This window comes from Rhinoraja longicauda, chromosome 1 (assembly GCF_053455715.1).
Source record: "Rhinoraja longicauda isolate Sanriku21f chromosome 1, sRhiLon1.1, whole genome shotgun sequence".
NCBI classification, from domain to species: Eukaryota; Metazoa; Chordata; class Chondrichthyes; order Rajiformes; family Arhynchobatidae; genus Rhinoraja; species Rhinoraja longicauda.
Window position 1 is genome coordinate 90811850 of NC_135953.1, and position 22519 is coordinate 90834368.

General features: G+C 40.0%; 1 protein-coding gene across 1 annotated transcript in view; it reads right to left on the reverse strand.

Annotated features, from left to right (window-relative positions):
* Positions 1 to 22519, reverse strand: part of anxa3a (annexin A3a) — a 45797-nt gene that overhangs the window by 15381 nt on the left and 7897 nt on the right. Inside the window, exons 3-6 of the mRNA XM_078411156.1 lie at positions 19826 to 19913; positions 16627 to 16721; positions 11205 to 11318; positions 5704 to 5794 (exon numbers count right to left, since the gene is read on the reverse strand). Of these exons, the coding sequence (XP_078267282.1) occupies positions 5704 to 5794; positions 11205 to 11318; positions 16627 to 16721; positions 19826 to 19913 (388 nt within the window). The remainder of the gene's footprint in view (positions 1 to 5703; positions 5795 to 11204; positions 11319 to 16626; positions 16722 to 19825; positions 19914 to 22519) is intronic.

The following is a 22519-nucleotide window of genomic DNA, read 5'->3' on the forward strand; positions in this document are numbered from 1 at the left end:
TACCCCTTATTCTTAAACAGCGGCCCCTTGTTCTGGACTCCACTAACATTGGGAACATGTTTCCTGCCTCTAAGGTGTCCAACCCCTTAATAATCTTGTACGTTTCGATAAGATCCCCTCTCATCCTTCTAAATTCCAGTGTATACAAGCCTCAGTCTTTCAACATATGACAGTCCCGCCATTCCGGGAATTAACCTAGTAAACCTATGCTGCAGGCCCTCAATAGCAAAGATACTTCTGGCTGGAAGTTCCAGGGAGGTGTCTGATGGCATGGGTGCCACTCAGAAAGCCTGCATTTGGGAAGCTGAACCGTGCAGTTACTTCATCTTCAGTGGGAGACCCCACAGCTTTAAACCATGGCCACAAGTTCTAGATTCTCACGTCTTCTACACATCCACCCTGTTAAGACCCATTAGGATCTATTAAGTTTTGGTTAAGTTGTCCCTCACTTTCCAATTTCTAACAGATACAAGGCTAACTTTTCTATCTTAATATGATGCACCATTGGAGTCATTAAGCTAGTAAACCTTTTCAGAACAGTTTTCAATCCATTGACATCCTCCCTCATCCAAAGCAAATGCTGTACATAGTGCTCCAGATGTAATCTCATCAATGCGCTATATAACGGTAACATGACCTACATTCAATTCTCCTAGCAAATGCTGCTAGCAGTCTATTACTTTTCCCAACTACCATGCACATTGGCTTTTTTTTAAATGAATTATGAACTGGGATACTATCATTTATTTGCATATTGGAGATCCGCAAGCTCTTAATGTTTGGATGATATGCTTTTGTTTTTCCTGAACAATTTCATATTTTCCCACACTATTGCTCTATTTAGCTGATCTTTACTCACTTGATTCATCGACATCCCTTTACAACATTCTACTCATTTAAGAATTTTGGTTCTGTGCAATCAGCAAATTTGGCAACCATCCTTTGGTGCCTTCATTCAAGTCATTTATATGAATTTGAAAAAGTTGGGGCCCCAAGATCAGTCCCTGTGGCACAGCACTCATTCCAGCATCAATCAGAAAATGATCCCCTTATGACTACTCTTGGCTTCCTGGTAGCCAGGACATTCTGGCAGACCTTATTGAGGTAGAAAATAATCCACATCATTACAATTTTACCAAGTCAAGGGATTGCTTATTTCTATTCCAGCATCTTGAATGATCACAGGTTTCTTCTTGCATCCAAGTCTACCTATCGTGCCCGCCGCTTCAATAAAAGTTAGTTTCATTATAGAGGTTTACATTTGTAATGGCACATTCTTGAAGTTCCCCAAACATGTGACACTGGTAATAGTGAAAATGGCATTTTTGGTCAGAGATTCCCAAGGAAATCCCCAGCATTATATTTTCATATTTGTCTAATAACATGCTATGACTGTGTGCCACTGTTGCTAAAAATCAGAAATATTGAGCACCACTCAGAATTTTTAATGGGGAGTATTAAAGTTTCCCTGGACACTTTATATAATGGTTCTACTCTGGAAAGATCATAATAGCTTGCTGCCTAATCAACAATTGATATTGTCATCAGGCAGAAGTGGAACTACCAAAGCAACCCATAAACCCAAGGAGAAGCAAATGCTTGATCATTAATAGGAAGTGAGACAGTTCAGATTTCTCAGTGTAGTAAATGTGAAACCATTAATTTGGACTGGTTGCAATTTATTTATGCCAATACCCATATAGAATGGATTTCATAGTGTTGATTATTTCTTCCCACAGCAGTAAGCCTGGCTGTTTATACTCCAAGTGCATCTTCTGCATAATCACTACAAAGTCCATTCAGCATAAAATATTCAATTTCTTTCTATGATCTGGGGGGATTAAAATAATCAATACATTTGCTGCTCAAAAGAATCTGATAATTAAAATTGGCATCAAGAATTATTGATTGCTCAAAAAATAGCTGAATGACTGGATTAAGAGGAGAGGGATAACCCATTGTATCCTGTCTTGGAGCTCAGTCATTCATCGTATTTATTAATGATTCTGTTTGTGGAATACAAGCCAAATTTCCAAACTTGCCAATGATGCAAAGGGAGTAACATTGTTCGAAAGTGGAGATAAAAATACAAGCAGATTATTAATATAGAGTAAGTAAATGGACTAAACAGGGAGAAGGTTGGACCGCTTATGGGTAGAGGAGGGGATATACGTTCAGAGTCTGCAGATGTAGAGGAGGTTCAAAAACATTTTCACCAAGAAGGACATGGAGGACAGTAAGATCCATAACAGTATAACAGGTATAACAGAGCTTTATTTGTCGTTCGGTACCGAAGTACCGAACGAAACTACATAGCAGTCATAGAAAAAAAAAAAAAGAACACAAGACACATAACCCCAACACAAATGTCCATCACAGTGACTCCAAACACCCCCTCACTGTGATGGAGGCAACAAAACTTCCACTCTCTTCCCCACGCCCACGGACAGACAGCTCGTCCCCGACCGACCGTGGAGAATACTAACATGCAAGGGCAGATGGAGATTCAGGAGGAGCTGGTGTAGGGGATCTTGAAGAGCATTAAGGTGTATAAATCCCCAGAACCTGAGGGATTTATCCTAGGTTATTGAGAGAGGCTAGAGGGAAAATGGCAGGAACTTCAAAAAAGATCTTTGTGTCTTCTCTAGCCACAGACAAGTCCCAGAGGACTGGAGAGTAGCTAATGTTGCTCCAAGTGAAGTAGAGAGAACCCAGGATGATGAGCTTCACATCCTTCGTAGGAAAGCTATTGGAGAGGATCCCTTGGAGGAGGATTTACTCCCATTTGGAAGATACATAGATACATAGATAACAGTGCAGGAGTAGGCCATTCGGCCCTTCGAACCAGCACCGCCATTCAAAGTGATCATGGCTGACATCCATAATCAGTACCCCGTTCCTGCCTTTTCCCCATATCCCTTGATTCCGCTAGCCCTAAGAGCTCTATCTAATTCCTTTTGAATGCATTCCAGTGAATCGGCCTCCACTGCCTTCTGAGGCAGAGAATTCCACAAATTCACAACTCTCTGGGTGATTCACAACTCTCTGGGTGCAGTTGCTGGAAAAGAATGGGTTAATTAAGGACAGTCTGCATGGGTTTGTACAGGGCAGGTGGTGTTTTACTAACTAGATCGAGTGTTTTGAGAAGGTGATGAAAAGTAGGGCAGTGGGTGTTGTAAGACATTTTTGATAAAGTCTCCATGGTCAGCTGATCCAGAAGATTAAGATTAACAGTGACTTTGTTGTATGGGTTGAGAACCAGCTTACTGATGGAAGGCTGTGGTGGTAGGACTATGTTCAGTTTGGAGGTCCATGACTAGTGGAGTTCTGCAGGGATCTGTGCTGGGATGTCTGCTATTCATAATATATGTAAATAACTTGGATGTAAACGAAGACAGGTTGGTTAGTAAGTTTGTAGATGATACTAAGTTTGCTGGGGCCACAAACTGTGAGGAAAGTTGAGAAAGTATACAGTAGAATATAGATCAGCCCCAGAAATGGGCAGAGAAATGGCAGATGGAGTTTAATCCGAGCAAGTGTTAGGTGTTACTTTTTGGGAAGTCAAATATAAGAGGAAAATATACAATTGATGGCACGATGTTCAGAGGGATCTTGGGGTCCAAGTCTATTAACTGCCTGAACGTGGTAACACAAGTAAATAGAGTGGTAAAGGAGGCACATGGTGTGCTTGCTTTCATCGGTCGAGGCATTGAGTATAAGAGTCAGAAAGTCATAATGCAGCTTTATAGGCCTTTGCTTAGGCCGCATTTGGAGTATTGCATGCAGTTCTGTTTGCCCCATTATAGGAAGAATGTGGATGTTTTGGAAAGGGTGCAAATGAGGTTTATCAGAATGATGCCTGGAGTCAGGGGTATTTGCTACAGGGAAGGTTTGGACAGATTTAGAGGTTGGACAGACTTGGATGGTTTCTCTAGAGTGTGATAGGTTCTGGGGTGGTCTGATAAAAATTATATCAGTATATAAAATAAGTATATAAAATTATGCGAGCCATAGATAGGTTAGACAATCAGTATCTTTTTCCCGGATTGGAAAAAAAATACCGGAGGGCATAGCTTTAATTTGAGAAGGCCAATGTTTAATGGAGATGCAGAGCAAGTATTTTTTTTTTTTTACAAAGAGGGGGGTGAGTGCAGACTCTACCACTTAGCTAAACGAGGGGCAATTTAAAGTAACCAATTACCCTACCAATTTGCTATTTTTTGAGAAAAGGGGGGAGGATAGAACATAGGGGCATTCAAGAGACTTTAGGATAAGCATATGGATATGTAGGGAAAGGAGGAACATGGATTATGTCCAGGCAGATAAGAATTGCTCTTGACATTTGTATTAAAAGGGCTCCGACCCAAAATGTCACCCATCCTTGCTGCCTGACCCGCTGAGTTACTCCAGCACTTTGTGCCTATGTCCGCATCATGGCATCATGCTTGGCATCAACGTTGTGGGCCAAAGGGGCAGTTCTTGTGCTGTACCATTCTGTGTTCACACTTTGAGAAAGAGAGTTCCAAAGAATTATGAAACAAACTGTATTTCCTGGAATTTAGAAGGTTATTCATGTTTCAACTCGATTGAAAGAAACTAATTCTGCTGATTGGCAAGTCTGAAATGTGGGGGAAACATTTAAAAATCTGAGTCAGCATCTTAAGAAGCAGAATAGGAAATAATTTTACGGAGAAAAACGTAACACAGATTTGCACACTTCATTATTTCATTCTTCCTTACAACATTGGAAGATAATTAACCCATCAAGTCCATGTCAACTCACAGAGCAATCCCATTTCTCATAAATTTCCCCTGCAACCAATTCTCCCCACATTTCCATCAACTCCCTCCCTGCTCCTTCCACCCCCCCACCCCCTCAGATTACCACTTAGTTAAACAAGGAGCAATTTACAGTAACCAATTAACCTAACAACTTGCCAGTTTTTGAGATAAGGGGGAAACTGGTGCATAGAAGATACAATATCCAGCACAGGAATATGCCCTTTAGCCCACAATGTATCTGCCGGAAATTATGCCGTTAAACTAATCACCTCTGCCTGCACATGATCTATAACCCCCTTTATTTCTTGCACAAGGGGAAAACCCACTCAATCACATGCAGACTGCAGAAACCACACAAACCACCAGAGGTTAGGATTGAACCTTTGTCACTGGAGCGATGAGCTAGTTGTTCTATTGGCTGTGCCACTCTGCAAATGTTGATTCTAAATATGAGAATGATAGATTATTTTCAAAGTTAAGAAATATGAGAAAAAGCATAAAGATGAACTTGGACCATTGATCAATAATATTCTCTCTGTAAGTGGGAACAGAGCTGGTGGAGGTAAATGACCTAATTAGCATCAGACAGCAACTAGTATATTTTATTGGTCCAGGAGCTCTATAGAACATTGATTTTAGTTGTTAATCTGTTGGAAAAATCTGCAGGAAGATGATAAATTGATGATATATTTTAATCACACAATTATCAGTTTAATTAATTTATTAATGGGGTACTTTTTGAATCATTTGCAATGATTACTGTCACAACTACTGAATCTACTGATTAAGTTTACACATTTCCAGCTCATCTTCTAACGTGCATTCCAAATAAAATTAAAAGCACAGAAATAATTTTTGAACCCTGAATTGGGAAAACACAGGCCCTTTTTAAGTACTGAATGTAATGAAACAAAAATCAACCTCCTTGGTAGGCGTCCTTTATTTCTCTTAATTGCTGGTTGGTTCTTGATGCGAGGATTTCGATCAATACATTTTCATTTGTGCCAGGGCCCTAAAAAGTTAAATTAAAGAAAATGTTAGAACAAATGTCAAGTTGAGGTTAACTCTATTTCTATGTATCTCTTCTTCATTATCCCTGCCCTAAGGACTGAGATGAGGAAAAACCTTTTCATCCAGAGAGTTGTGAATCTGTGGAATTCCCTGCAACAGAAGGCAGTGAAGAGCAATTCATTGGATGTTTTCAAGAGATTTAGCTCTTAGGGCTAAAGGAATCAAGGGATATGGGGAAAAAGCAGGAATGGGGTACTGATTTTAGATGATCAGCCATGAACATATTGCTGGCTCGAAGGGCCGAATGGCCTAGTCCTGCACCTATTTTTCTGTGTTTCTAAGATCTCTGCAATGTTTACAAGAATTGGCAGAATCTTCCACTGCTGTGTAATCTTGTGTGGCAGAAATCCAAGTTTCAGTAAAAAAAGAGGTGCCTGCAAAATTATAAATGAAAGTCTGCAGGTTTGTGTGGGTTTGAGGGTTTAAGATTTCATCAAAGCACTCATTGTTTACAGTAAAAATAAAAACTCAAACATTACTGAGAATCATAAAGTGGATAAGAAAAATAAAATATAGGAAGAATATTTGCTCGAGAGCTCAAAAAAGTAGTTCATGGAATCATTGAAAATTCAGGCACAAAAGGAGGCCAGTTCACTTATAGAGCATCTACATTACTCCAACCATGTACTGTAGCCATGTACTGTAGCTGAGTAATTACAACTCTTTCTGTTGTTGTCCAGGTTCCTTGTAAATATAGTGAACCACACTACTTCTGAGGCAATTTCTTTACCCTCAGATTTCCTCCAAATGTAATTTAATAAAGCAACCAACTCATACGGCATACATGGCCGTATAATAAAGACCTGTATGGTCCTACCTGGAGTATTCAAGGACATCTTCAACCTCTTGCTTCTACAGTTGGAGGTTCCCACCTGTTTGAAAAGGGCATCTATTGTACCAGTGCTCAAGAAGAGCACGGTGACCTGCCTCAATTACTTCTGTTCCATAACACTTCAATTCACCATATTTAGATACTTTGCAAGCTACCCATTGTCAAGGTGGGATTAGAGTTGAACTCTAATCCCACCTTGACAATGGAACACTACATGTCACCTCCAGCACTATCATAAACTTGTTTTTCTCTAATTGTGATTTTGTTGTTCTGCACTGTCTTCTTTCTTTTAGAAAGTTTATGCATTCAATGTATAATTTATGAATAATGTTTTGTATGTTTTGTTTCAGTTTAGTTTAGAGATGCAGCATGAACCTTCTGTACTCTCAAGGTCGGCTGTGGAAGGCACAACGGCTGAAGGTGGCCGGGCAAAGAGAGGGACAATGGTTTGTGAGATGATCCAGATGAATGTGATGGCTGCAATGGACCTTTATGGACAGCTGCAGCTGAGACTTTGAAAATGGTGCCAAAACCTGACGATTCTTACATATGGTCTGTTGCAGTACACTCTGTACTGAATCTGGGATTGTAATTATGTAGAGTGATAATTTACTGAACTGTATGCAAAAAAAGAATTTCACTGTACCTTACATATGATAACAAACCATTGAAAAAGGCCCTGCAGCCCACCGTGTCCATGTCGACCATGTTTACACTAATTCGATGTTATCCAATTTTCTCATCCACACCCTACATAATGGGGACAATCTACAGAGGCCAATTAACCTACGAAAACCACACATCTTTGGGAAGCGGGAAGAAACCAGAGCACCCACACGGTTACAGGGAGAATGTACAAACTCACAGACAGCACCAGAGGTCAGAATCGAACCAGTCAAGTCAAGTCAAGTCAAGTCAATTTTATTTGTATAGCACATTTAAAAACAACCCACGTTGACCAAAGTGCTGTACATCTGATTAGGTACTAAGGAAAAAAATGAAACATACAGTAGCACACAAACATAACAGCACATACAAAACAGTTCACAGCGCCTCCTCAATGGGCCTCAAACGCTAGGGAGTAGAAATAGGTTTTGAGCTTGGACTTAAAGGAGTCGATGGAGGGGGCAGTTCTGATGGGGAGAGGGATGCTGTTCCACAATCTAGGAGCTGCAACCGCAAAAGCGCGGTCACCCTTGAGCTTAAGCCTAGACCGCGGGATAGTGAGTAGCCCCAAGTCGGCCGACCTGAGGGACCTGGAGTTAGAGAGGTGGGTTATAAGATTTTTGATGTAGGGGGGGGAATGTCCATTTAGAGTCTCTGGCACTGCAAGACAGCAGCTCTGTCAGCTGAACCACTGTGCTGCCTTTGTCAATATGTTTACGATGCTGTTGCAAGCAAGATTTTTATTGCACCTGTATTTTATCATAATTATACATGACATTAAACTCAACTTGACTTAACATGAATCCATGTCCTTTGGTTGTTTCCTTCTCTGTTAAAAGGAAATAACTCCTTCCTGTTGCCATGATCTTGGCCTTTGATATTATTTTCCAAATTAAATTCCTCCATTACCCCTCTTCATTATTTGTTGGAAAGAAAATCACCCCAACCACATCAGTTATTCCTCCTAAATATAATTAACCGGCCAACATTCTTCTAAAGAAGGCCAGACAGGGAGGTCAATGGGAATCGACAAGAGAAATAATGTTTTTTTCTGTAAAAACTATTTGAATGTGTTAAATTTGTCAAATGCATTATCCTACATGTTATCTCTACAAAACTATTTATCGACATTAATCAGACATGACCTTCCCTAAACAAGTGCATATTAATTGTCCCTCAATAATCTGTGTCTCTTTCAAAGTAGTTTTAAGCCATCCCTCAGAGTGCTTTCTTCCCCCTCCTCCAGTAAACTTGCCTGCTATTGATATATATTTGTTTTGTGCTTTTAGTTGGGGGTTTTTTAAAGTTTAATAATTAATATCTACTTGAACAGAGTTTAAATGTCTCAAAGTATCAGAACACTGAAAAGCTGTTCAAAAATCTTTGACAGGGATATTTCAGGGGTGGGCCTCATGATATGTTGCTGGAGACATGTCACTTTGGGCCTGCTTCATCTTATCAGACGTCTGTCAGGGACAAGATGAGTTCATCTTGTCTGGAGAAAATGTGGCTGGGTGGGAACTGACTACTCACAGTCCAAAAAGTGGACTGGGTGAAGGATGATCCAGTCAACGTACAACTGGAAATACATGTCTCTTCAGTTCTCTGCCATTTCACCAGCCCTTAGTTGGATCAGGTGCCAATCCACAAATTACCATTATCAGGATTAAATTTCACAATTTATCACCTCAAGCTAACATAAGTATCATACTGCAAGGCTATTGTACATGCAGACTTTCCAATATTCCAAGCTTGGATATATTGGTTTGTCCAAGCACAATAAACCATAATGTTCAGGAAAATGAAAATCTGACCTACAGGTATGACAATAGACAATAGGTGCATGAGTAGGCCATTCGTCCCTTCGAGCCAGCACCGTCATACAATGTGATCATGGATGATCATTCACAATCAGTACCCCGTTCCTGCCTTCTCCCCATACCCCCTGACTCCGCTATCATTAAGAAATCAAGGTATTTGCTGCGTTAGATTGGAACATTTAGACAGTGTGTTCAATTCCTTTTTACTTTTTTACAGGTGCAACCACACTCACTTAGCTTTAAATGTATTTGTCACTTATTTTGTTGCCATCCATTTTTTGACATATATTGCCTCTCATTTTACTCCAGGCACATCCCATTTTGTTAGCTACAGCTGCAATATGTTATTGTGCCTTCAGTGGGGTGATAAGTTACTTCCTCCACCAGAACATTGACACAATTGGTCTCCATTTGAGAACAATAACATGACCGCCAGATAAACTTGCCTCTGCATCCTTCAGTTCAAAGTTGTTTTCCGTGCAAAGTCAACTGAAAATTCAGGCATATTATGGCAGCACAAAACAATAGATAATTGGCATTGATATGAGCATCAAATGGAATGCTGTCCGATCCACCTCTATTCAATTGTGGACACTGAACTTTGTCAGTGGAACCAATGCACTACTATGCTGAGAATTATATTCTGCACTCTGTATCTCTCCCTTTGCTTTGTATTTATGGATTTATTTTCTGATCTGTTTGGATAGGATGCAAAACGAAGCTTTATGCTTTACCTCGGCACACGTGGCAATAATAAACCTACACCTATTGCCTTAGAGCGCAGGTAGAAGGTGGGGTGTTGATGGAAATGTGGATGGGAACAAAACCTGGGTAGGGATCAGGCAAAATAAGTGTCAATGGTCATTGACTGAATGGGTCAAAGGCCCTGTGTCTTTCAGTCAATGACCATTGACACTTATTTTGCCTGATCCCTACCCAGGTTTTGTTCCCATCTCTCAATGACTCTAACACGACTGAAACCATTCTTCTATTTGAACTTGGAAATACATTCTATTGTATAATTATTGATAAACTATAATTTCTCAGTTCCTACATTTTGTTTGAATGTGGACAATAACATTAAAACAACAATGAGAAGACACGAGAGCAAAAAAACAGCATATGAAAATCAGGTCAATCACCAAGTCTAATAATGGTCAGTGATGCATTACATTGCTGACTTATTCCCATACATTTAACAAGGGGAGTGCCAAACCAGGCACTGATACAAAATGCTAAAGTGGTGGCATTTGAATTTTTCTGACTGGCCGGAACAAAGGCTGCTGGAGTTCACATTAATTTAAGCCCGTCTTTCTCCGATTTCCAACTCCTTTATGAACCACTTCATCCAGTAGGAACTTGCAAACAGACTTTTAAATATTGTGAACTTGACAGTCTCACTATTCAATATTGCACGATGTTGCTAATGGAAATGAAAGTACCTGCGTACTTAATGGCATTTAGGGTTGGTAATGGAGTTTTTGATTATAATTCAACTATGGACTACGTCTTTGGTTGCAGTATGGACTTTTGTTTTTTTTGTTGCACTGGTATATAGTTATTAATGTATTGAATTTTTGATTATTTGTCTGTGTGCATTGCGTTATAGGTTAAGCTGCTGCAAAATTGTCATTGTTTTATTTTCAGTACATACGTCAATTAAGCACTTGACATTCTCTCGATTTAACACCCATCTCCTTTTCAGTTTAGTTATTTAAAGAACAAATTTACTGTTCTTTTTATTTCCTTTTGTTAACATTTATTATTTAGGCAAGTAAGCCAAGACTGGAAGCAACCACATTATGAAGGATTCACTTAGGAATTCCTCACAAGTTTCAGATGTTAACGATTGGGACTGAAGACTGAGGGCAGAGGACATAAATGTGTTTTATCAAAACAGGCTGAGGTGATCTTCTCCTATTCAGTTCATACAGATGGTGCCAAATCCAGTTTTTGAAACAAATGATACATTGACAATCTGATTTCTGAATGAAAGAAAAACAAATTCACATCCAAAACAAAATCAAACTGACCTCCATCGCTCTTTTTAACTCCTTTGCATCAAATACTGCTGGTGGCGTCATCAGAGCAACGATCACAGTTTTAAAGTCACCCGAGATGTCACCTTTTAAATCATCAATCAGTTCCTGATAAAAGAAAAAATATCAGTCAAACAGTAATGAAATAAAAATGCAAAAGAAACTGTGCTGCCATTTTAAACTTAATTATTCTACTACTAATTCTACTGCTGCCCTTGACAATATTTCATGATGTGCCCTGATATTCCACACTGCATTTATATAAAGCAGTCCAGCACAGGATCAGATCCTTTGGCTCATGATGTCTGTGCTGACCATGAAGCCAATTTAGATTGCACAGCAAAAATTAAATTTTAATCTGCCTGCATATGTTTTGTATCCTTCAATTCCCTCCTTGTTTATGTGGGTGTCTAAATGCCTCCGGTGTTGCCACCTTATCTGTTTCCACTACTTCTCCTGGCAGTGCTTTCCAGGAACCTCAAATTTTGTGTGTAAAAATGTTGCCTCATTCCTTCTTTTAAACTTCCACCCTCTCCAATTACAGCTATGCCCTTTATTATTTGATATTTATGCCCTGGGGGAAAAATAAAACAGATTATCGACCATATCCATCCCTCTCATAACTTTGTATACATTTATCAGGTTGTCCCTCAGCCTCTGACACTCCAGAGAAAACAATCCAACTTTGCCCAATCTCTCTTTGCAGTGAATACTCTCTTATCTAGGCACCATTCTGATGAACCTCATCTCCACCCTTTCCAAAGACTCCACATCCTTCCTGTAATGGGATGGAATGTAAACTGTACATAAACCGTAACTTCCCAACTTTTACAGTCAATAACCCAACCTTATTTTCAACTCTTGTTTTCTATTTTCAGGGAGTTGCACTCCACGGTCCCTCTGTATATCAATATTCTGAGTGTTCTGCCTTTTACTATATTCTTCCCTCTTACATTTGACTTTGCAATATGCAACACCTCACACTTGTCTGGTTTAAACGGCAACAGCCATTTCTCTATTCAAATTTCCAACTAATCCATGTCCTGCTGACAATGTTCCTAATTAACAACAACACCAATTTCTGCATCATCTGCACTCTTACTAATTATCCCACCTACATTTTCATTTTGAAATAATTTATATATAATCACAAACAATAGAGATCCCAGCACTGATTCCGGCAGAACACCACTGGTCACAAATCTTCAATCAGAATAATACCCTCTCTTCTATTGCCAAACCAATTTTGAATTCAATTTACCAAGTCTGTATGGATCACATGCGCATTAATCTTCTGGATCAGCCTACCATGACAGACCTTGTTGAAAATGTTATTAAAGTCCCTGGCCCATCTTCAACACCTTCTCAAAATATTCAAGAAAAAACTTGCTGCAGATAAAGGCATGCACTCTATCCCGAAATAGCCCATTCTGTTTGCAAATCCTATCCCAAAGCATCTTCTCCAGTAGCTTCCCTATCACTGATGCAAGGCTCATCAGCCTATAATTTCCAGGTTTATCTCTACTTCTCTTCTCAAACAGAGAAACACCATTGTATTCTCTCCAGTCCTCTGGGACCTCACTTGTGGTTTGAGGGGAAACAAAGATCTCCGTCAATGTCTTAGCAATCTCCTCTTTCAATGTATTGGGATAGATCCTGTCAGTCCCTGGGATTTTTTCCCAGTTTAAATATCTTCAAGTGACCCAGCACCTCATCCTTCTTGATATTGACATGACCTCGAATATCAGCATACCTCTCCCAGATCCTGCATTCCTCCATGTCCTTCATCTTTGAGAATCCCAATGCATAGTACTTGTTTAGTACCTTGCCAATTTCCTCTGGCTCCTGGCATAAACTCCTTCATTTGTCCTTGAATGGTCCTAGCCTCACCATTTAGCCTTCCCTCTCTCCCCTTCCTCGTATTCCTTCATCTGGTTTCACATTTCACACCTTTTCTCTCCTCGTCTCTATTTCACACTTTTTGTCTTTTCATCTCTGGCCTTTATCTAACCATCTGCCAATCCAAAAAAAACGCTCACCTGCATCCACCTACCAGACTTTGTCCTGTCCCACCTCCACCAGCTTTCTCCACCCCCCCCCCCCCACCCCACCCCTCACAATAGAAATGTCACCCACCCATGTTCTCTATGCTGCCTGACTTGCTCAGTTACTACAGCACTTTGTCTTTTTTAGTAAACCAGCATTGGTGGTTCCTTGTGACTACCCTTTGCCTAGTTCCCCTCTTGTTTTTAATGTCTGCGGAAAGTGCCCTGAGATTCTTTTTAATCCTACACCCAAAGGATATTCCATGGGCCTGTTTAGTTCTCCTGGTTCCACATTTAAGTTCTCTCCTGCTCCCTTTATAATCCTCAAATATCCTGTCTCAGTTCAGCTTCCTAAAGCTTACATGTGCTTCCTATTTGTTTGTGACTGACTATGTACCATTGTTCATATATTCAGCTAACCTAAAGCACGTCGCAACTAATCACTCTTCATGTCGACACTGTTGTGTTGTGGGCAAGCACAGCAATGAAATAAATGATCAATTAATAAACTGATTACATTGTTCGAGGAACGGAGGTTGCCCATAACTGTCTCGACTGAATGCCGCACCTCCCCCGTTCATCAAGAATATTTGTTATTTAATTGACCAGACACATCACCGATAAATTGCTATCTTCAGTGCAAATTCAAGGAAATGAACATAGGGCAATTTTAATAAGTAGGTAATCTATGTTGCTGGTCTATGGCCAAGCAACATTGATCTCTTCATTAATAAAAAAATACTGACAATTGATTTAAAACATTGTTGGGTTACAACATGATAAAAGCATAACAATTCTTGGTACAGTTTTGCTTTCTGCTCTGTTTGAACAAGTGTAAACATCCTGAGGCTGCCTTTGCTGGCATGTTCATGTTCAGCTTACAGCTGTTAGTTATGACAGCTTTGTGCAATCAAATAAACTTACACCTGGAAGTCAAACTTTTCTGCTAAAACATCTGGTCCCTTTGGAAATGGTTCAGACAGAAATAACTTGTTAACATCAGATTTCCCCAACACGATTCTGGCTTTTATGTTGCCAGTGCTGAATATTTCAAAGAAAGCAAAGAAAATGCAGAACATAAACCCATCTCAGATTCTTTGAACATTTGCTGCCCTCACACTGTGGGGTCCTGGCAGGGCTGTGTAGAGCAGAGGGGTTTGTCTTTGCTGGCAGTAAACAAGGTTTGGCTTGTGGAGTCAGTTGAAGTGAATGTTAGGAGGAGAGCTAGAGGAGCACAATGGCCAACAAACATTCCTCCAACCATTTAGCATGACATTTGCACATTTATCGAAACTGCAAATCTAGCATGTCCCATTTGTTTTATATCCCTAATATTTTAATATTTTTAATTAAATATTACATTAAATTTCATATGGTTCTCTGGAAGCAAAATATAGGCACAGAAAACTCACACAAGAAAATTGGTTTCTGTATTTGGATTTTGAGGAGTGCATCACTTGTCCATTTTGACCCTCACAATGAACACACCCCCCCCCCCCCCCCCACACCCCCACTTCCTTTCCTGCTAGTTCCCAAAATAACCCCTGATAAGTATACTCCATCATTAATTTCATCATTAAAAATGGTGGTGGTAAATAGCAGAAAATGTACATGCAAATCAGATATTTGATAAAAAAAAAATTTTTTAGCATGCTAAAATAAAGTGTATTTTAAACAATACTAGCTGCTGTGGACCCGTTGGGTCCTAACCTCTCCTGCATTGGTGTCGCACCCTCCCCTTCCCCACTCCCCCCTCCCTCCCACTCACCCACTCCATCCCCCCCTCAACCCCCCTTATCTCCTCCCCTCCCCTCCCTCATTCACTCATCCACTCCTTCCCTCCTCCCTCGCTATGGGTCGCTGCCATTTGCACCATCGCAAAGTCAAAATATCGTAAGTCGAAACATCATGTTGGGGAGCATCTGTATTAGATCAACGGACCCCACTTGCACAGGCGCAGACTCATTGGATTCCCATTGTGACGTCGAACAATGTTCCCAATGTTGGGGGAGTCCAGAACAAGGGGCCACAGTTTATGAATAAGGGGTAGGCCATTTAGAACTGAGATGAGGAAAATCCTTTTCAGTCAGAGAGTTGTGAATCTGTGGAATTCTCTGCCTCAGAGGGCAGTGGAGGCCAATTCTCTGAATGCATTCAAGAGAGAGCTAGATAGAGCTCTTAAGGATAGCGGAGTCAGCGGGTATGGGGAGAAGGCAGGAATGGGGTACTGATTGAGAATGATCAGCCATGATCACATTGAATGGCGGTGCTGGCTCGAAGGGCCGAATGGCCTCTTCCTGCACCTATTGTCTATTGAACACCGAGGTATTACTGCGCAGGCACAGCTGACGGGCAGGGAAGGTGGAACAGGGATTTATTAAAGTTTAAAAATTGATTTTTAAAGTTTAAAAAATGAATAACTTTTAAAATATAATAACCATTTGAACCACCAGCCAATGGTAAGTAAGGTGGGCCTAAAATTGTTGCGCTATCGTGCACCATTTTGGCTGTATTTCTGGAACAAATATATCCACAAACCCACAAATATACAAGATGAGAGTTTTATTAGTATATAGATAATTAATAATTGGGTTGGAAGGGTTGTCAGTGGATTTACCAGAGAACATAAGTATACGTGCTTGATTCACCATTATGGTAACTTTACGGACTTAGCTATAAAGTCATAGAGTGATACAGTGTGGAAACAGGCCCTTCGGCCCAACTTGCCCATCAATGTCCCAGCTACACTAATCCCACTTGCCTGCACTTGGTCCATATCCCTCCAAACCTGTCCTATCCATGTACCTGTCTAACTGTTTCTTAAATGATGGGATAGTCCCAGCCTCAACTACCTCATCTGGCAACATGTCCATTAACACCCACCACCCTTTGTGTGAAAAAGTTACCCTTCGGATTCCTATTAAATCTTTTCCCCTTCACCTTGAACCTATGCCCTCTGGTCCACGATTCCTCTACTTTGGGCAAGGGACTCTGTGCATCTCCCCGATCTATTCCTCGCATGATTTAGACTTATAGTGTTATGAAGTGGTCCCAAGTTGAATTAAGATGCAAGAACAAGCAGCAAAATGATGACAATCATCTTAATTCTTGACTGGAGACCTTCACATCCTTGTTAGTGCAGTGTCATTGACAGAGATGATGGATAATGTTTCTAATATAAAGGGCAGGTAAAGAAAATAACCTTACTATTGAAAAATACATTTTGTTCAGGCCAAATACAATACTTCTTCCACTGAGCATAGTAATTATTGATCTGTATGTATTATTTTCATGTCAAATGTCCAGCCATGAAGCCAAAACATAACCATTAATTGACGGCCTATCTAAATAGCTTGAATGTTAATACGCACACGTCCACAGGTTTTCTTATATTCGTTGCAGATCATTTGGCGTTGCCAGTTGCTTCTGTGTGTCAGGATTTCAATGATTGCTTTCTCATTAGTTCCTAAAATTAAATTGAAAACAAAGAAAATCAGCTTCACAGTACTGGTGATTGAATTTTATATGTATGGGCGGAAGTTAAAGAACATGTAGTTCTAGGGAAATATTCCTAGTTCAGTAGTTCAGTTTAGCTTATTGTCACATGTACCGAGGTACAGTGAAAAGCTTTTGCTGCATGCTATTCAGTTAGCAGAAAAACAATACATGTTTACAATCTAGCTATTTACAGTGTATAGATACACGATGAGGGAATAACGTTTAATGTAAAGTAAAGCCAATTAATGTGAAAGCCAGTTACAAAAGGAAAATAAAATGTGGAGCCAACAAGTAGCTCAACTAAATATCACCAATCCATTTTGTATTTTACTGCAAAATTCTACAATTGCAAACTGGACAGTTTTCTCTGCCCTTGAAATGAGGAATGTAGTGCAGTAAGACTCCTTAATATAACTGTAGGATATCTTGTTCCTAATTATGAAATACATATTAGTCAATAGCCCTTCTTTCCCTGCCAGCATGCCATTGAGAAGGAAAACAATATTTTGAATTTATAATTAAATTTGAGGAGACAATAGACAATAGACAATAGACAATAGGTGCAGGAGTAGGCCATTCAGCCCTTCGAGCCAGCACCGCCATTCAATGCGATCATGGCTGATCACTCTCAATCAGTACCCCGTTCCTGCCTTTTCACCATACCCCCTCACTCCGCTATCCTTAAGAGCTCTATCCAGCTCTCTCTTGAAAGCATCCAACGAACTGGCCTCCACTGCCTTCTGAGGCAGAGAATTCCACACCTTCACCACCCTCTGACTGAAAAAGTTCTTCCTCATCTCCGTTCTAAATGGCCTACCCCTTATTCTTAAACTGTGGCCCCTTGTTCTGGACTCCCCCAACATTGGGAACATGTTATCTGCCTCTAATGTGTCCAATCCCCTAATTATCTTATATGTTTCAATAAGATCCCCCCTCATCCTTCTAAATTCCAGTGTATACAAGCCCAATCGCTCCAGCCTTTCAACATACGACAGTCCCGCCATTCCTGGAATTAACCTAGTGAACCTACGCTGCACGCCCTCCATAGCAAGAATATCCTTCCTCAAATTTGGAGACCAAAACTGCACACAGTACTCCAGGTGCGGTCTCACCAGGGCCCGGTACAACTGTAGAAGGACCTCTTTGCTCCTATACTCAACTCCTCTTGTTACGAAGGCCAACATTCCATTGGCTTTCTTCACTGCCTGCTGAACCTGCATGCTTCCTTTCATTGACTGATGCACTAGAACTGTGAGAACTGTGAGAATATGTCAGAGTTCGAGGTGAGGACATGAAGAAAGTGGGTAATTATGGAACCAGACGCTGTTGATGTTGAGAGCCACTTGATACAGCCTTGGTTCTGCATTTATTAGAACACTGCAAGCTTTCAAATGTTTTTGGATGTAAAGTACCCAAAAATGCAGGTGCCAGTTAGTGTTACTAATCAATGTTTCTACTTCTGCATATTCGGCAGCTCAATAATCAATGGTCTCATATGGAACATATACATTGGAGTTGTAATATACAGTTCCACATAGAATCTCTCTGTGAATCTCTTAATGCTGAGCTTTATTCCTGACTTTTGAAATATGGTTCAAAGAGTAGAAAAGATTTTTATTCCCATTATTCTTTGTCAATTATCCACAATCAATGAAAGATTGCCAAAAGGACACAAAACTGCTGGAGTAACTCAGCGGGTCAGGCAGCATCTCTGGAGAACACGGATAGGTGACGTTTTGGGTCGAGATTCTTGTTGCGACTGCCTATTGCTGCAAATGACATCGCGGGATTCAGTCGTTGATCAGAGACTGAATATATGGAAAGATTTGTCACCAAATTTGATTAGGATTCACTAAAAATTTGAATGCCCAATAAAAGGTAGGTCCCAGCAGGATATCATCAATGCTTTGATGCAGACTCCCGTTAGGGCAATTAACATTGCACGAAAGGCTGGTCAAATAAATTCTTGTATTTTTATGTTGATGCGAATGAGATTCTGTATTTTAAGACACATTTTAACAATTATGTTCACAATATTTGAAATTGCATAGAACTTGCCACAAAGTGGGCAGCATGGTGGTGCAGTGGTAGAGTTGCTGCCTTACAGCGCCAGAGTCCTGGATTCGATCCTGACTATGGGTGCTGTCTGTACAGAGTTTGTACATTCTCCCCATGATTTTCTCCCTATCGTGGGTTTTCTCCGAGTGCTCTGGTTTCCTCCCACACTCCAAAGACGTAAAGTTTTGTAGGTTAATTGGCTTGGTAAAATTGTAAATTGTCCCTCATGTGTGTAGGATAGTGCTAGTGTACAGAGACTGCTGGCTGGCATGGACTCTGTGCTGAAGGGCCAGTTTCTCTATTTCACTAAACTAAACTAAGCAAAGTGAGCACCTCCAGCAGATTACTGCACTTTTTAAGAATGTGTACATCTGGCATAATAAACTGATTCAATAAGTCAATTAAATTTCCAGAAAAAGTAAATATAGAGGGAAATGGATGTTAATCTTCCATTGTTAGTATTTTTTGATCACTCAACATAACTTCAATGGACAATTAATGTAGCTCTGAAAAAAACCTGGCTTAAATGGGAATTAACATCAGCCCATGAAAGATATGGCAATGGTGACAATCTGCATGAACATTTCTGTTGAATTAATAACTGACCTTACTGATCTTGCATGTCCAGGATTAGTGTTTATGATACCTATAAGCCCTTTCCCATATGTTCAACCCAACAAATGTGCATCTAGTTTGCCTTCAAACATATCCATAGCATTTGCAGCAACCAGTCCAAAGGACAGAGTGCTCTACATTCTCACTCTCCAAGAGGCTATAGATTTGAGAACAATGCTCATCGACATTTATCTTCTATACTATTCAATGCATCCATCACAACCTCATCATTTTAAATTATTAGTTTATGATAAAAGCAAGATTTACAAAGGGAATAATTAAGATTTTAATAAGCATGTTCTCATATTAATAGTGATAAACGCAAGGAGCAAAACAATGAATGAAGGCATTACTTCAGTGCCTCTTTAAAGTGCAAATTCACATTTAACCATTGCTTACCTAATCCTACTATCGCATTACGCAGACTATTAACATCCCTGCCAATATTGAAGCAAGGGCAATCTTTTATGGTCCCACGAGCTCCAACCTGTAAATGAAATGATTAAAATGATATTAGTGCAATAGTTTAAAAAGACAACTGTTTTACTGGTTCATTATTTGTAAACAAACATATCATTGTTTATTATGGCTAGCATATTTTGATGCTTATTCTTTATTTGTAAGATGCACAGATCTGGTTCTAATCAAAGGAGGGAAATTCCTCTCCTGTACTTGTAGTTCATTTGTAATAGCAAGATTATCAAACGTTAGTATGTTATTATGATGCAAAGAGGATATAATAATACAAATCATGCAATATTTACCAATAGTAGTTTTCACATCTAACATGAATAACTTCACACTGCCTCGGAAAAGTAGCATCGATAATCAATGATCTGTCCCATTCTGGTCATTCCTCTTCTTTCTCCTGCTCCAATCCGGCAGAAGGAACAAGACCTTGAAAGTGCCCACCACCAATCTCAGGAACAGTTTCTTCCCCTTTTTTTATCAGGCTTTTAAATGGTCCTTTCACAAACTAGGGTTCGATTCACCCCTACCCCATTGTGGACTTAGTCAATGCGCTATAATGCTGAGAACTATATTCTCCACTCTGTATCTTTTCCTTTACCCTATCTATTGTACTTGAGTTTGACTTGATTGTATTTATGTATAATATTATCTGATCTGTTTGGATAGCCTTGCCAAACAAAGTGTACCTTGGTACATGTGACAATAATAAATTCAAATAAACGATTCAACAAATGAGCACAAAGAGTAGCAGAAGCTCCAGTTAAAACGGCTTTCTGTACAATTAGACTTTGCAATTCACATTTGAATGGAGCCTCTTATGTGACAAGTACAACCAGCCACAAGCACATGGGCAGATTTTGCATTGGAGAGGTGGGAAGTCTTAAGGTCTCTCAATACCGGCAATCTACAAGAACGTGCTCTCAATCTCATACTATACTCCCCATGCACTCTCAACTTTGTGACCAAATTCTGCTCCAACTCCATTTACAGGTTTGCAGGTGACACCACTGTGATGGGCCAGAACTCAAACAGTAATGACACAGAGTACAGGAAGGATATAGAGAACTTAGTAACTTGGTGTCAGGACATCAAACCTCTCCCTCAATGACAGCAAAACAATGGAGTGAGTCATTGACCTCAGGAAGTAGGATGAAGCACACATCCCATTTTGTATCAATCGTGCCAGAGTGGTGATGGTTGAATGTTTCAAGTTCCTCGGTATAAATATCACCAATAGTTTGTCCTGGCACAACCACATTGACACTACAGACAAGCAAGCATACCAATGTTTTTACTTCCTCAGAAAACTGGAAATTTAGTATGTCTTCAACGCCTCTTACCAATTTCTACAGAAAGCATCCAATCAGGATGTATCACATCCTGGTTTGCCAAATGCTCTGTCCAATAAATTGCAGAGAGCTGTAATGCAGCCCAGTGCATCACACAAATCAATCTCCCTCCATCAATTCCATCTATGCTTCACGTTGCCTCGGGAAAGCAGCCAATATAATCAAGGACCTCTCGCACTGTGGTCATTGTCCCTTCATTCCGCTCCCGTTGGGCAAAAGATAAAAAATCTTGAAAGAACGTAACACCTGATTCAAGAACAGCTTCTTCCTTGTTATCAGACTCTTGGATGGACATCTCGTATGCCAAGGATGCATTCCTGATCTCCCAATCTACCTTGTTGTGGCCCTTGCACTTTTTTATCTGCTCTCTCTGTGGCTGTAACAGTATTTTGCAATTTTCTTTATTTTCTCTTTTGCACTAACTGTTGTACCTACATACGATCTGACTGGACTCGTGTATGTTAAGATCAGCCTGGATAGCACGCAAAACTGTTTCTTCGCTACGTCTTGGTACACGTGACAATAATAAACCGATACCAAGAGCCTATCAATGCAGTGGAAGACATAGCTATCTGTTCAGGCCTGGAAACGCGAACTTCAGCAGAGTGATGCATCAACATTGTATGGGATTTAAAGCCCTGGAACCATTTTCTTTTAGTTTGTTACTTAAAATTGGATTAATCATAGGTTATGGGACAGACAGTAGTTCTCTGACTATAAATGTTTTTTTCTTATAAACCCTTTATCAATAGAATTTTTTTAATGGGTTCTCTCTTGCAGTTTTTCTTTTGTTATCTGACTAACTTCTTTAAAAAAAAATAATTGTCACCTTCTCAATTGAAGAAACAAAAAACTGTAGATGCTGCAATCTTGAGCAAAAAACCATGTGCTGGAGGAACTCAACAGGTCAGACAGCATCTGGAAAGGGGAATGGACATTTTGGTTCAGTCTGAAGAAGGGTCCCAACCAGAAATGTCACCTATCCATTACCTCCACCGATGCTGTCTGACCTGTTGAGTTTCTCCAGCACTTGGTTTTTTGTTACCTTGATCATAAACAGTTTCCTTTTCTGCAACTCAACTAGTTTGGCTTTTCACTTTTGCAGTTCTGATGTGAAGCACCCATTCTGTTCCTCTCCCCACTAATGTTGCCAGACCCTCTAAGTGCTTCAAGTATTTTCGGCATTGTTCATGAGAATGGTACTGGGATAATTTACACTAAAATGTCTCATAGATCAGTTATTATTCATCCCAGTAAGTGGTGCTAAGATTGA